At 38.1% G+C, this 14,496-nt stretch overlaps 1 protein-coding gene across 1 annotated transcript in view; it reads left to right on the plus strand.

Annotated features, from left to right (window-relative positions):
• The first annotated feature begins 14,369 nt into the window (after window positions 1–14,369).
• ACN9 (ACN9 homolog (S. cerevisiae)) overlaps window positions 14,370–14,496 on the plus strand; it is a 908-nt gene continuing 781 nt past the window's right edge. Inside the window, exon 1 of the mRNA XM_008941681.1 lies at window positions 14,370–14,375. Within this exon, the coding sequence (XP_008939929.1) occupies window positions 14,370–14,375 (6 nt within the window). The remainder of the gene's footprint in view (window positions 14,376–14,496) is intronic.

The raw sequence follows: 14,496 nt of genomic DNA on the forward strand, positions 1-14,496 counted from the left end.
CCTTTGGTGTACAGCCATGTTTTCCTCTTTCAAGAAATTAAAAATTCATGTTAAAACATTACGTTTTGACACAGAGAATGCAAGTTCTGTTTTGTTCTGATTTTCTAGGGCAGCGGTCGATAGTAAAGGCTAGCCCTGCACTGGAACAGCAGGTGGACTTTGTGGTTGAATGTCCTGCAGTGCCTGGGGGTCAGAGGTCCACAGGGAGCCAGCCTGAGCCGGGAAGCACAGTATGGTCAGGACACCAAAGTGATGCCTGGTCGTGGCCCTGGAACCAGCCCATGCCTTCAGTATCTAGCCCCTAGGGACAGCTCAGCAAGCAGCTCACAAGTGGGTTTTGATGTAAACAAATGTTTATTGTAGTCTACCCATCTTCTCTGTGATCGAAATGGGGCATGTGCGGGGGTGGTAGAGGAGCGCTCACAACCCAGTGCCTTCTTGTGCAGGGCCAGTGCTCAGAGCTGTGACCTGCTGCACCTGGGTGCTGTGCTCTCCTGCTGCAGGTTCATGATGCTGGTGAGTGGGAGAAGTTTCTACTACATCACTAAACAGATTTAGTTCCACTAGTCTAAGCTATCCCCTGGACCGGTGGTTTCACAGATGCAATGGGATTGATGTTACTTGGAGAATTTTTTTTTTTTTTTTTTTTCATTTTTCCTCCCCATTTATCAAGCATGACATTTTTTCAGAGGCACATGGAACATTCTGGAGGACACCAAAGTACGCTAATATTCTTCCTCCTCCTTAAGACTGAAATGACTTCCTGCTCATGAAGACCTAATAATTGACTATCAGTGTTGTTCAAGGGGAAGCATTGCTGAGTGGTAGGTGGTGTAAATGTTATTCAGGATTATTCTGCTGGTGTCTTCAGGCAACTTGTGATTTTTTTTTTTCCTGCTTACTATCTTGGCCTAACTCTATAGTGACTGAATTAAAAAGCAGAGTAGCTTAACTGGGAGTTTACCTTAAATAGGTAGCTCTAAAAGCTTTCCTGCAGAGTGGAGAGTGAGACAAGAAGTCATCCCAATTCTCCTGTAATTGCCTGCTTGTGGGCAGATGTACACAAGACTTCCATATTTTTCTTGGCTAGGAAGCAAACAACACTTATAAAAACCTAAAAAAATAAGTTTTTATTGTTCATCTGGCGTTGCTTTTAACAAATCCAGAGTAATTTTAAGCCATGCTAATGTAATTTGAGATAACTCCTTAATGTTGAAAAGTCTTGAAACACAAATGAAACCGCTTGAATAGCTTTAGTATTCTCTGTCTGGTAGAAACATTGAGGCAACCTATTTATTCACGTCACCAGTGGATGGCAAGCAGAGATTTTTATAGAACTCAAATAGTCAGTTTGAAAACTCTTTTCCACATCATATGCAGTAGAAAAAGGACTTGTTTCTTAATGCAGTACAAGCAGTGCAGTAATTTGACATTGATGCTAATGATAAAAGTATCATTGTATTAGTGTGGAGAGAGCGTCTGAGCAGATTCAGGTGTACCATACCAAAATATTTAAATGATACCACTTAACTCAGAGCAGAAGTAGATTATCTTGGAGATTTTTAATACACAAGTAGACTTAATATGCTACGTTTTCCATTCTTAGTATCTCCTCTACAGGCAGGGTGCTTTTGCTCCAAGTGCCAAACATTAACGTTTTATCTGTAGCTGAAGACTGTGTTATGTGGCTGTGAAAGCAGCTGGGAGGCTGTCAGCCAGAGCACAGAAGGAAGCCAGCATGACCAATCTCAACGTGGTGCATTTGTGTTTCTGAAAGGTTGCCTTGGTACTTCTGGGCTCTGGTGTTTTCATGTTCTCTTTAAGATGCTTTCCTTTAGGTTAGTGAGGTAAATTAACTTCTGTTCCAGTTTGACATGTATTTTTACTTGGGACTCAACAGCCTGTGATTCCATAAAGAAAAAGGAAGGTTCTAGATGGGTGAGAATTCTTAGGAGTAAGTAGGCAGTCTGTTTTTTTTTGTGGAAGTTTAAGTTTTTGTTAACTGAGTATTTGTTTCAAAACGAGGTATGTACAACCCAAAGCAATTTGACTTAATTAATTTCCATCCCTTTATTACTCCCCTACACTGTTTTCCCTGTAATTTGCTAATTTAAAGCAAGCCCCCTTTAATAGTTAGGAACTGGCCTGCAATAGCAGCAACAAAGAAGGAATAAAACAAGATTTAGGTGAGTTGATTTTGAAGTATTTGTTGTATAGAGATTACATGAGAGCATGCTCGTGTTTGAATTTGATATGTATTTGATCTCCCTGAGAACAGTACAGAATATTTTATGGTGTTCTGCAGAAGTGCTTTCAAATTAGCTGTCTCTACAGTACTATATTGAATTTTGAAACTTGTTCAGCCTATCAGTAAATTTGCCTTTTTCCTTTTGTACTTAATCTCTCCAGTATTATGTGACAGCCCAGCCCATACTTGCTGTATTGTGACAGACACTATAAAAATCCTCTTAAATGTCAGATAAAGGGCTAGGTAATGACTTACAGATGATTATAGAATTTTTGGGTTTTTTTTTTGAGATTTTGGGGCTCTGATGTACTCATCAGAGATGCAAGCTCCTTTATAGCAGCTCTTGAACACACTGATGACACCATTTTCTTCAGTTAACTTCTGTGGCTACTTCTGAAGTAGTTCAGAGATTGCATAATAGATCTGCAAGTTACCAACTCTTGGTGAGGTACATGCTTTAGAGTTTTGTGACCCTAAGAAACTGCTAAAAAAATCAGCACAGTTTAGAACTGGAATTTAAAATTTCTGTGAGCTTTTTTGTCTGTACCATTATATTAGAGGACTTTCTGGCTGCATATGCGTTATATCACAATATTTTAGATAAATAAAATGGAGTAAGGAAGTTTTGGTTGTAATTTTGAGAGCAATAAAAGTAAAGAGGAAGGAAATGATGTGATTCTGTTGCTTGGAGGATATGGAAGACTTTTAAAATAATTTATATTAACTTCATTTGACAGAGTATGTTAATATGTATACAAAGTATATGTCCGGTCTAAAACTTGAACATCATTTAGCATCTTTTGCTGCAGCAACAAGAACTTTAAAAATCTGTACTAGGCCTAGTACAGAGATTAATGGGTTAATCTTTTTTGCCTTTTGTTAAATATAATAAAGTGCATGTTAATTGCAGTAATAAGTCTTTTTCCATGAGGTGAGTTTACAAATATAAACCCCTATGTTGTTAGTTGCCTTAAGGAAAACGTCATTTACATCCATATGCATTTGTTTTCATAGAGATGCCCTATTGCTGCTATCTAAATACAAGAAGGATGAAATGTAACCAAGTAGTTGTGGCCAAATGCACTGAGTTATTTCTATAGAGTAGAGCTTTTGAAAGTACCAGATTGAACACCATGCTTATCTAAGTAGCACCCTTATAAGAATGTATGTGTGTTTCCCTGGGAGAATATTTTTTTATTTTTGAGATCATATGAGTCCACCTGCATAGGCTTTCTTTTACTGGTGGCCAGTCTCCTAGGTAGTGCTCTGTGAAGAGCACACATCAGAATGTTTGTACCGTGTTGAAGGAGCAGGCAGATAAACTTGAATGACTCCTTGCTTGGTTATTTTAAATGCCTCCACAAGCACCCAGGTAGGGCTTGTCTCTCTCGCCTGTTACTAGAGGGATTGTGGTGAGACTGGCCAAGACAATCAGCCTTTGATTCGATATTTTCTCTTGCCAAATTTTCTTTGAAAATCAGTATCCCATTTATTGTGTTGGAGCATGGAACATCGAATATGTCGACTTAAAACTGGGGAAGTGTCTGTCTGTTTGTCCTAAGGGAAGGATGTCACTTTTACCCTTCCTTCTGGTCTGTTATTAAATATTGCCTGTGACTTTTTGCTTAATTCATTCAAACACATTATTCCTCTACAGGTCCATTAAAGTAAAAAAGTCAGTGCACCCTCAGCAAACAGATTATTTATGGTGTCAGGGAAATCAGCGTAAGATACCTACTAGGGAATTAAATTTTTGTCTGTGCTTGAGGTAGGTTTTCTTTGTTTCTGTATTAGTTTAAGGTTTTTGTCCTAATGGGAATATAGGAATGTGAGTAATAGAAAAATAGGAGTAGAGTCTCTCTTAAATATATATGGACCCGTGAAATGCTTCACTGGGTATAAATTAGAGTGGAAGAACATGCATCAAAAGTCTTTCAAGTGTCGTCATCTGGGATCTGTAATCTTTTGCATGTTCTTAGTATTTAGCAGTCTGGAAACTAATGTGGTTGTCTTGGAAACAGGCTTTATTTTCCTTTTGTGAATATCTAGATAAGAAATCATGAAAATCTTCCATGAAAATCTGGAAGTAATGCTTCTGAAAGAAATAACAGCAAATTTATGATACTTGTCCTCTATTTAAAGAATTGATACAGGAGTCTCTTAAGTGATGTTTGTGTTGAGCGCTTTAGTTATAGTTGTATGATTATATTGCTAAAACAATCTTTAGGTTTTTTTAGGTAAAATGCCTGTACCTAGTGTTGATATTTTTCTGGGAATGATATACAGCGAAGCACTTTGCCAAGATTTTCTTGTTTAATGTTTATATAGAAATATTAAAATATTACAGTATAACTCATGCATTGGGAAAGCTGAGTTCCTAAAAATGAACTGATAGTATCACTTCCAGTTTTCCTTGCTCTGCTTTAAATTAACAGCATGTAATAAAAACTGGAATATTCTGTGAGCTTGTAGCATAATACTTGCCAGACAAAACATCAGTAGACAAAAGTACACAGGACAGGTTTTTAGTAGCCAAAGAGCTGCCATGCACAGCATAAAGTGTCAAAGCAAAATAGATACTGAGTCGAGAAATAACCATCTTTCGAATTGCTGAGGATTTATTAGGATTCCTATGAAGGTATGAAACAATTTTATTGAAAGAAGTTTAACTTTTCTGGTCTATACCTTATTTGTCCAGTCAAAGGAGTCTTAGAGTTTGGTATTAGTATAGTTTCATAATAGTTTTTACGGATGAAGGTTCAGACTGAATAATTTACCAAGTTTCCAAGAATTTTTCTCTCCAGTACCAATTTAAAACACTCTGAAATACTGATATATACTTTAGAGAAGAATACACTTTTTTTTTTATTCTTTCATACTTTTTTTTTTTTTTCTGTGGAACTAATGCTTTGAATGATACAACTTGTCCAAAGGAAGAGAACCATGACAGGGTCCCATTCTTGTGACCATTACTTTCCTTCTATTTCCCAGCTCTTCCTCCTGCCCCGTTTTTTGTGCTGCATCTGTATTTCAGATGGATCTTTCTCTTGAGGACTTAATTGATCATTTTATTTTTTCTTAAATGTTGTTTTTCTTTCAAGTATGATCCATTTTTTTTTTCTTCCCTAGAATGAGCTCAAGCTTTCTATTTAAGACCTGAGATGACGTTTATTAATGTAAGTGGAGTGGATATTAAAGACCATGTTTTTGTCAGATGATGCAAAAAGCTTTTAGTGACCTAGATTTTGGCCCTTATGTACAATACTCATTTAAGTATTGTGCATACAGAAAGAAATGATTAATCACAGCTTGTTTTTCCACAAATGACAGTAAAGTCACTCTGATGCACTGTAATGCAGTTGTGCTCCATTTTGGACTTAATAGCATTTATTTATGTTTACCTTTATGGTCAGACCACAGACTTCCCACTTTCACCTCAAATTATGATCTCATAAATCTTACATAAAAAAAAAGGACATTAAAATAACATGTTATTTAAGCGATCAACAAAGCTGAGTTAGTCCTTGAGCTTTTTTCACATTCCTCTAAATAAATGTCATTTCTTCCCGTTTAACAATATTAGTAAACTGTGCTCAAAAAAAGTAGTTTATTTTATACCTTCCTGATCAAATAATAATTCTCATGCTGATTACTAAGTATTACATAATTATATTCCTGGCTCCATTTTAGCTGAGCAATTTTTCATTCTTTCCTTCCACACTGAAAACAACCAAGAAACCAAAAAAACCCCCCAACCCTTACACGATAACAGTTCTGTATAGATACATCATTTGTTACTGTGATCACTACCCTCAAATTTGATTGATAATCACATATTCTGGCATCCTTCCTGAATCTCCTGGGAAAACATGACATTATTAAAGTTTTTGTGGCTTTTCCTTTCAGATTGACTTTTAGAAAACTCTGAGGTTTTCTGATTGTGCCTGTTTTTTACCACTCAGTGACTTTGTCCTGGAGAAATCTGTTTTACCACTGTGCATTGTAATTAGAAATGGTGACACGCTCTTTCATCCCCAGAAATTAAAATATACATAATTCAAAGTTTATTAAGGATACAAAGGAGCTACATTTTTTTTCCCATTGCATGTTTCACTTCAGAATGTTGCCGAGTCCGACTTGAGCAGTGTTACCCAAAGGTAGCGCTTTTGTAAATAAAACTCCACAAAACAAAATGTCTAATAAACACTTTCCTTTTACCAGAAGGAAGGAAGGAAGTTGATTGAAGCCAATCATCTACAGCCAGTGAGAGAGTGACGTGTGGTTGCTTTAGCAGTGGTGGACCCGCGTCTCTGGAGGACAGTTTACCCAATCATCACATCCTGTTTGAGACAGAAGTTCCTCTCTCTGCTGCTCAGCACAAAGACAGCCTAGATCTCTAACTCACCTACACATATAACATTTAGATGTAGACAGCCCTATCGCAAGAGCTAGACTACACCTTTGGCTTGAAATGACAGCTAACAGATCTTGCCATCTAATAATGGTCTGAAATACAAAATATTTTTTTGCTTGTCCAAGCTGCTCTTGTCACACAACCTTTTAGAGATCCTCATTAATTACAATTAGATATTAGAAAAGGGAGGATTTTATTTCAGCTGCATGGTTTTTCTTTGGAGGTGGGAGATGTATCCTTTAATGAGATGGGTTCTCCACACTTGCAGTCTTGAAGGGTACTTGAACAGGCAGATTGGCTTCTGACAAACTGTGTCATATTTGTACCTTGTGTGTTTTGCATTTGTGATTAAATGAACTCTGTGTGCTGCTCTGTTGTCCCTATTTTTCCTTCCTTTTCTGGAGTGTCACCATGGTAGCTGCCACAGCAGAGGGCAGGGACAGAGGCTGTGAGTTACCAACTCTGGTTCAGCCCCACTCTGGGATTGTTTTTTTCCTTTGGGATTTCCTTGACTGCCCTGCGCAAGGGAAGAGCAAGGACCTCGTCCTAGGAGGAAGGCAATTTGTGCTGTTGCTCGATAAGAAAAAAGTGCTTTTAAAAAAGTATTTTTGTTCTTTCACATAACCTGAAGTTTTCCAAAATTTGTATGCTTTCCTTGAGTTTCTGGGAAGAGTAATTTTTTTTTTTTTTTGAGTGAGTAATGTTTCAGCTCTAGTGAAAATAAAGTACTCTTTCTGAGACTCTTTTTAATTTTTACATATGTGTGTAAAGTTTCAACTGGGTGTTGTTATAGCTGATCATATAAGCTGCTAAGTCCGTTTTTTAAGTGTTCGTGATTTTATACACAGCAAACCTCTGAATAAAACATAGCGATTTAATGTTACATCCTAACTTCTGCTTAACTGATCCCTTCTATTATTAATGGGAAATACCAAGGATGGCTGAAATTTGACATGTAACAGAAATGGCAGATTTTTTAGCTTGTTTAAGGCATCTTATTCTGTATGTCTAAGAGCTGTCAGAAGGTGGTAAACAGATTTCAGAACAGCAGCATTTATAACTTATTTGCTCTCATGAAATTAAATAAATCATTCAACAGAAGATCTAATTAAGTCTGTAGCCTATAGCCTAGCCTCTGGTATCCTGTCTGTGAGCAACCCTGGCGCTTCAGTCAAGCCAAAGAACTTGAGATCACAGTATGTTTAGTTTAAGCAACACACATTTGTGTGTGAATTCAAAGGGGTTTACAATATTATTTAAGAGATACTTCCAAGATAAGCAGTGGTGAGCACAGGACTGGAAGAGCATTTGGTTGCTTCCCTCCACTGTTGCAGCCTTTGCTGACTGCGGCACTGTTCCATGTCTCTAAGCTACCTTAGCCCAAACCACCTTGTTGAAGGGCTGTTCTGTGGCTTTCTTTAGGGTGTCCGCACTGGGAAAATCTGGATTTGAAACCAGAAAACTTGGTGGTACGTTGCGCAACTCTGCCTCTCTTAGTAGATATTGTTTTGTGGATGGATTCTGTGCTATGACATAGGTAACGAAGGAGATGCTGGAACAAGAAAACACGAGGAAAAAAATTGGTTTCTGTCATAGATAAGCTTGTCACTATTCTTTTTGGTCATTATTTTTTTCTTGTGTATGCCTGTTAAATTCAGAGTGTAAACATGTTTCTGTGACAATCAACTGGCTTTATTTAGGTGGAGCACAATGCTGTTTTAGAGGCCTTACTTTTCCCTCAGAATGTGACCATTGTCTGCTGCACTGGAGCTGGAGTCTCTATGGATGGCACGTTTGGCCTCATACCTTTTGAATGCTGGTGTTTTCCAGGGTTATATGTAAGGTCCTACAGCGTTTTCAGAAAGAGAATTATGTTTGGGAGTTCCCTCTTGTGCTTACGCTGCAGTGAGTAATGGAGTTTTTTTTGCAAGACCACTCAGCACCAACCACTCTCCTTACATCCTTCAGGCTTTCCGCAGGAGCAGCGTTAAGTCAGTGCTGAAACCTTCATGCAAGTTCCTCTTGCTAAGAGCTGTGTCTGGTTTGCTCTCACACAAGGGATGGATGCTCAGGTGATTTAAATGACAGAAGAGAAAGCTGTTTTTTCACCTAATGTCAAGACTTGCAGCGGGAGCCGGACATCTTTATTCCGCAGAGGTCCTCTGCTCTGCTGGGTATCTCAGAATGAAATTCCCATCTTCAGTTTGTTGCCCTTTTCCCAGCAATTACTAATTTAATTTTCCACGTAAGAAACTCTGATAATGCCAGCCGTATGTCTTTACCTGGTATCATTCAGCTACCGCTTGATGGGTATTTTCAAAAGCAGGAGGAAGGCTTACTCACCACCCTCTATGGTATATTGACTTTTTTTTAAAGTGATCATGACATGTCCTTTACGAAAACAAAAGTGGCTTGAAATTGGCTGAGAATACTTGTTTCTGTTTGGATGTGTGTCTTCACATAGCTGTTCATTCAGATTAGGTAACTTATTTGACAGTAATTGTATTTTGTGCAATTTGAAAAATGTTTATGGCTATTTTAAGTCATCTTATACAGTAAAGTGTAGGTTGTTATCACTTAACATGTATGCAAGTGTGTGAAAGTATCTACTGAAATTATGTATTAAGTTGAGTAAGTTTAAGTGTCATAGAATTTCCCTGATTTTGTTCTTACGCTTTTAACTATACTTACAGCTTTAGGTAAAATATATGAAGAGGCCCTGGAATTTTGTGAGGTATATCTCCCATTAAAAAAAAACTCCTATAAAGACTTTTTTTTGCTGATAGTTAGTTGAAAGAACAAAACAATTTTCTAGTAAAAAATACAGTAAATCAGTTGCAGAATTCTGTGTGCGTAGAAGAATTCATTCAACATATCTCTGCACAATAATAAAACCAAGTTGTTCCTTGCTGTGCTGTTCGTTCACAGTTGTTTCTTAGTGCTGCTGTCATAGCAGCATGTGTTTGATTTTGCTCCTAGTAGCAGCTGAAGAATTTGAAACGCTTCAATTTTAAGTTAACTTCCAAGGAGCGATGAGGGTGGCTTGTCAGGCCTTGCTTGTTTTTCTGATGTCACCCTGAGAAAAATCTATTTAAAATAGTTTGATAGCATTTTTCAGTGCCTGACTGCCCTGCTTGTTTAACATGTCTCAGAGTAGCAGTTTCTGATCTGGCCCCACTGATGTTGTTGTGTTATCATTAATTTGACTGCAAGTGGAGATAGTCTTTTTGGAATGGATGAATACATCGGTTTTATGTTTCAGCTGCTTAAGGGAGATTAAAATTTTAGACTTCTTAAAGAAGAACATCTGGCAAGAAAATTAATTGTACAGGTAGTTACTGTGAATAGACATATCTATCCTGACTTCTTCTATGTAAATGAACCTTACAGAGATTTTTTGGAGTGATTGTATAAAATGGAGCATTGTACATGCTGAGGAGGATGCCAGAGAGAATAGAAATGATGATTTCCCGTCCTTCCCAGTGAAAATGGGCAAATGGGCTCTTAACCCATTTAATCTTAGGATTAAATCATAAATCTCTGTCAGCATTCCATATTTGCATCTGAGATACACATGAGACTTTTAGTTGTGTAGGTTTTTTTGCTTTTATTTTTGTTTAATCCTTTCACAACTTTGAAAACAACAAGGATGGCACCTTTTCTGTAATGCGTGGTATTTTAAAAACTCAAATGTTACTCATCCCCTTGCCCTTTTGATGAATATGTGCGTTCTGTGATTGCTCATGAATCAGAACAGAGAAAAACTGTGTATTTCCTTCAGTTACTGAATTTAAATAAAAATCCCTGTGGTTATTAATTACAGCAAATACATTCTGTGTTTTTGTAGAAATAACTTGGAGGTTCAGGTATTTAATCATATAATAGGATTTTAAGAAAGCCTAATTAAGAAAGCTGGATTCAGCTTGCATGCTGTAGACACCAATGTGATCTGTAGGCAGCACCCACAACTCCAAGGACTGCATCAGAACGTTCTGGTGAGGCATGTGTCTCTCTCTGTTGGCAATATGGAGTTTCGGGGTGTCTCTGCAGTTGCATGCACTGTTGGCAGTGCATGGACCTGGCCAACATGCACTTTGAACTATTACCTTCCTTTAAGACTGGGATGGATACTGGGAGGAGCAGGGTTTGGGGTATCTGTAATATGGACAGCCAGCATGCTGGGGCTGACTACTGTGGATCTGCCATCTTTTGATGGTAAATGGTCAGGAGAGGTTGTTTTGACTTGATTCTGATCTGCATTGTCTCTGGTGGCAGTCATATACAAGGGGCAAAGGCGTTTACCACTCAGCTGGTGTTTTGGGTTTTTTTTTCATGTTAGGTGCCCAGAAAGTGTACAGCTGGTGCAAGCAAAGGATCACTATGGCAAGAGGTACTTAGAACAGACCAACCAACCTAAAAAGACCTAAGGTGCAGAGGTTGTCCCTGACTGACTGACCTGGCACACTTGCCCCTCTGTGCAGGGGAGGAGAGCGCCTGTGTGTCTCTGCCATCCTTGTGTGTGCTGAGCCTGGCTCTGCGAGGATGCAGCTTTACTTGTCTTCCATTTTGTATCTCCTGTCTCTGTTTCTGTGAGCAGAGTGTGAACTGTAATTTGAATAAAATGCCCTTGAAAAATCTGCCTGGGATTTGTGTCATGATTGACAAAGGAGTTTGTTATATTTGGAAGATGTAGTGATAAACAGAATGAAAGGCAGAAGTGAAGTAATTTTCCTTGTTTGAGAAAGCTAAGCAAGACTTTGAGTTCCCTACTGCTAGTAGGGAAGATGACACTAGGAAATAGAAAAATGCTGTATCTATGAAGTTCTAATGAAAACTAGAACATACACAAACATACTGCTCCTCCTTATTGCCTGTGAGGGGCTATAATCATCGTATTTTGTGACCAAAGGTATATTGCTGAGAGAACAAAGGTTAGCTTGTTGGGTTTTTTTGCATGTGTTTTGTTTAGTTTGTTTGTTTCTTTTTTTTTTTTTTTTTTTCCCCATTACCCTTTTAAACCTATTACTGAACTTTGGAGTTGAACATATTAAAGTTCATGTGCAGTTAGCAAAATAGCACATTTTCTATATAGAAGCTGAATCTCAAATTACAGAATTACTACAGAATTTGCTGATACATATCTTTCCACAAATCACTGATCACATAATAACAGTGTGGATTTCTGAGGGAAGAGTAATGTGTTAAACACTTAAATATCCCCAGCTTTGTTCATTCCTCATAGGGCATCACAAGCAGAGAAATGAGATACGCTATATAGTTCATCTTTTTCCAGGAGTTTTGTAAAGGCTGAAACGTATTTTCTTTGGTGCATCGCTGCCTTTTGGTAAAATGAGGGGAGAAAGTTCCATTTTCTGTCATGAGCCAACCAAAACCCAGCACGTTTTCAGAGCCCACTTTTGAATTTTTGTTCACATTACAAATCAATGTGAAACCACAACTATTGAGGCTTTCTGGCATGTACAAAACATTTGTTCAGCTAGAGAATGAATGGGGGGGAAAGAGCCAGTGGCGATGTGTCCAGATGGGAGCACGCTGGAATGCTGCGATGCAGAACACCTGCAGACCTTTACCAGTAATTAATTTGAAATTTTTGGAAAATATGATCCTCTAATCAACAAAGTTTTTAAAATCGTAACCAGTCTTTAAACAGACTTCAGTTATTTCTAGATTCCATAGCCCATGCCTGCAGCAGTAGCCTCAGGCTGCTCCTAGGTTGTTGATCATTAGCAAGGAGGATGACTTTCCTCTCACTGAGGAACCTGTACTGGTAGAACATTGCACAGAGGGGTTCCTGGGGCTTGTACATTTAGTCAAGTCTCTTGTTAAGATGTGGAGAGTTTCAAAGCACTTCCTTTCAGTATTGTTTCTGAGTTACACGCTATGAATGCTGTTTGGTATAACGAGAGTTTCTTCTTTTGGGATCCAGAATCAATACTGACTGGATTGTTCTGTGCAGAAATTTGAAGACAGAATGAGGTGGAATAGTTGATGTGTATTGTATCAGTGCATTACCAGTCTGCTGACAGCTGGAGAAATCATGTTTGTCCATCTGCCTTGATAAGAAATTCTGCAAATCACAAAAATGGAAGACTTCTAAATTATATTTGTTTGTTTGTTTTTGTTACTGTTTGATTGTTCAGTCATCACAAAAAAGCTGTATTTAGTACCTTCTAAACCCTGGACCAACTCTACCATAAGAGTAGAGGTGACTACATAACTCAACCTACACCGAGGTGTAGGGTTGCTGCAGGGATTAATTGTAGCATCACTGTTCCTGAATGGGTATTTAGTGTAAAAAGGGGTAAGGTGATGTGGGGAAGAACTTCAGTGTTGTGAAACTGTTGTTATCTTTCATATCAGGTAACGTTAACACAACGTTCCACGACTACGGATCTTTCCAGTAGACATGAGGAATCAGTTTAGCTCAGTCTGTATTAATAAAAATTTATTTTTGTTTGTCCCAGTTTGGTTTATCTGTCTATTTTCTTTAAATAGCCATAAATTAAGCTTTGCAGCAGGACTTGTAAGATCCTGGTGACCTAAGTGAGGCTTGACACAGACCATAAAACATGTAGTGTATTTATGTTTGTAAATGTAGTCTTGAAATGTATCACATGCTTGTGAATATTATTCTTCCTTCTCACCCACTTCTCTGCAATTATTAGACATACAGCTGAAGTAGTGGCTTAAGTAACTTTGCTAGTAATTGGATTAACAATTCAGTATGTAATAATGAGGCTTCTTTTAGCTGAAAATTGGAAATTAAAAAAACGCTTATATCTCATTGCTATAATCCTGCACTTTGGAATACTTTTGGTATTTGATCCTTTATTTAAAAAAAAAAAAGTGTTTCCATGTAACACAGTCATCATTACTATTTATTCAGAATATATATATTTTTTTAGTTCAGTTTCTTGTACTATATTCAACGTTGTGCTTGAAACCTTAGGAATGCTTTAAAGGGTACCACACTAAAGTAAGAAAGTCACCCATAGTTTTTTCTAATAAAAATTAACTTTTGGAATTAATTTTTTAATTACTGCATTTGTTCTTAAGTTCCTCATAAGAAATATGGAAGTTTGGGCTCGTTTCCAATCTGGTGTTTAACTTCTAAAGATCTGAGTAGGTTCACTGGCTTCAGTGAGTACACGTGCCATGAGGTTTGGAGAAATTCATTCAGTACTTCTTTGAGAGCTGCTGCAGTGGGGCTGGGGCTGGTGCTGGGCAGGGGGGGCTGGGAAGGGCACAGGACCCATGCTGGTGGACTTTGAACACAGCAGTGTTGGTGGTAGCACCGCCACAGCCAAATTCAGTTTGCAGAACCGCTGTCCTTGCAGAACTTCTAGTGTTGTAATTTAGAGAAGTTGTGATGCTCGAAGATTGCTCCATAGTGGTGAGAGAGCAATTTTCCAACTACGCCCACATTACTGGTATGACCTGTTCACTTCCATTTCTGCGCTTGAGAAAGTTTTGCTTTTATAATGGTCCTCAGCCTGGTACTGATGTAATACAGACTCACTCTTTTACCTGTCCCCTGATATAAATGCTGTTATTTAAGTACACATGGTCCAAATGCTTTCTGTTACAGCAGGCCTGAAGCTAAGCCTGAGCAAAGTTACGTTCAAAACAGCACAGAAAGGGGGTTATCCTTTTCTTTTTTTCCTTTGGGGAGAGAGAGCACACAATATGGAGGTATCTGTCCTTGAAGCTCCTTCTTATTCTCTCCTAACTTCTAATTTTGTTAACTAATTCCTTCCAAAACTGGCAGAATGACAGAAGTCTCATGGTTATCAGATTCCTGGTGCCTTTGGAG

This window comes from Merops nubicus, unplaced genomic scaffold (genome assembly GCF_000691845.1).
Source record: "Merops nubicus isolate BGI_N331 unplaced genomic scaffold, ASM69184v1 scaffold6066, whole genome shotgun sequence".
Lineage (NCBI taxonomy): Eukaryota > Metazoa > Chordata > Aves > Coraciiformes > Meropidae > Merops > Merops nubicus.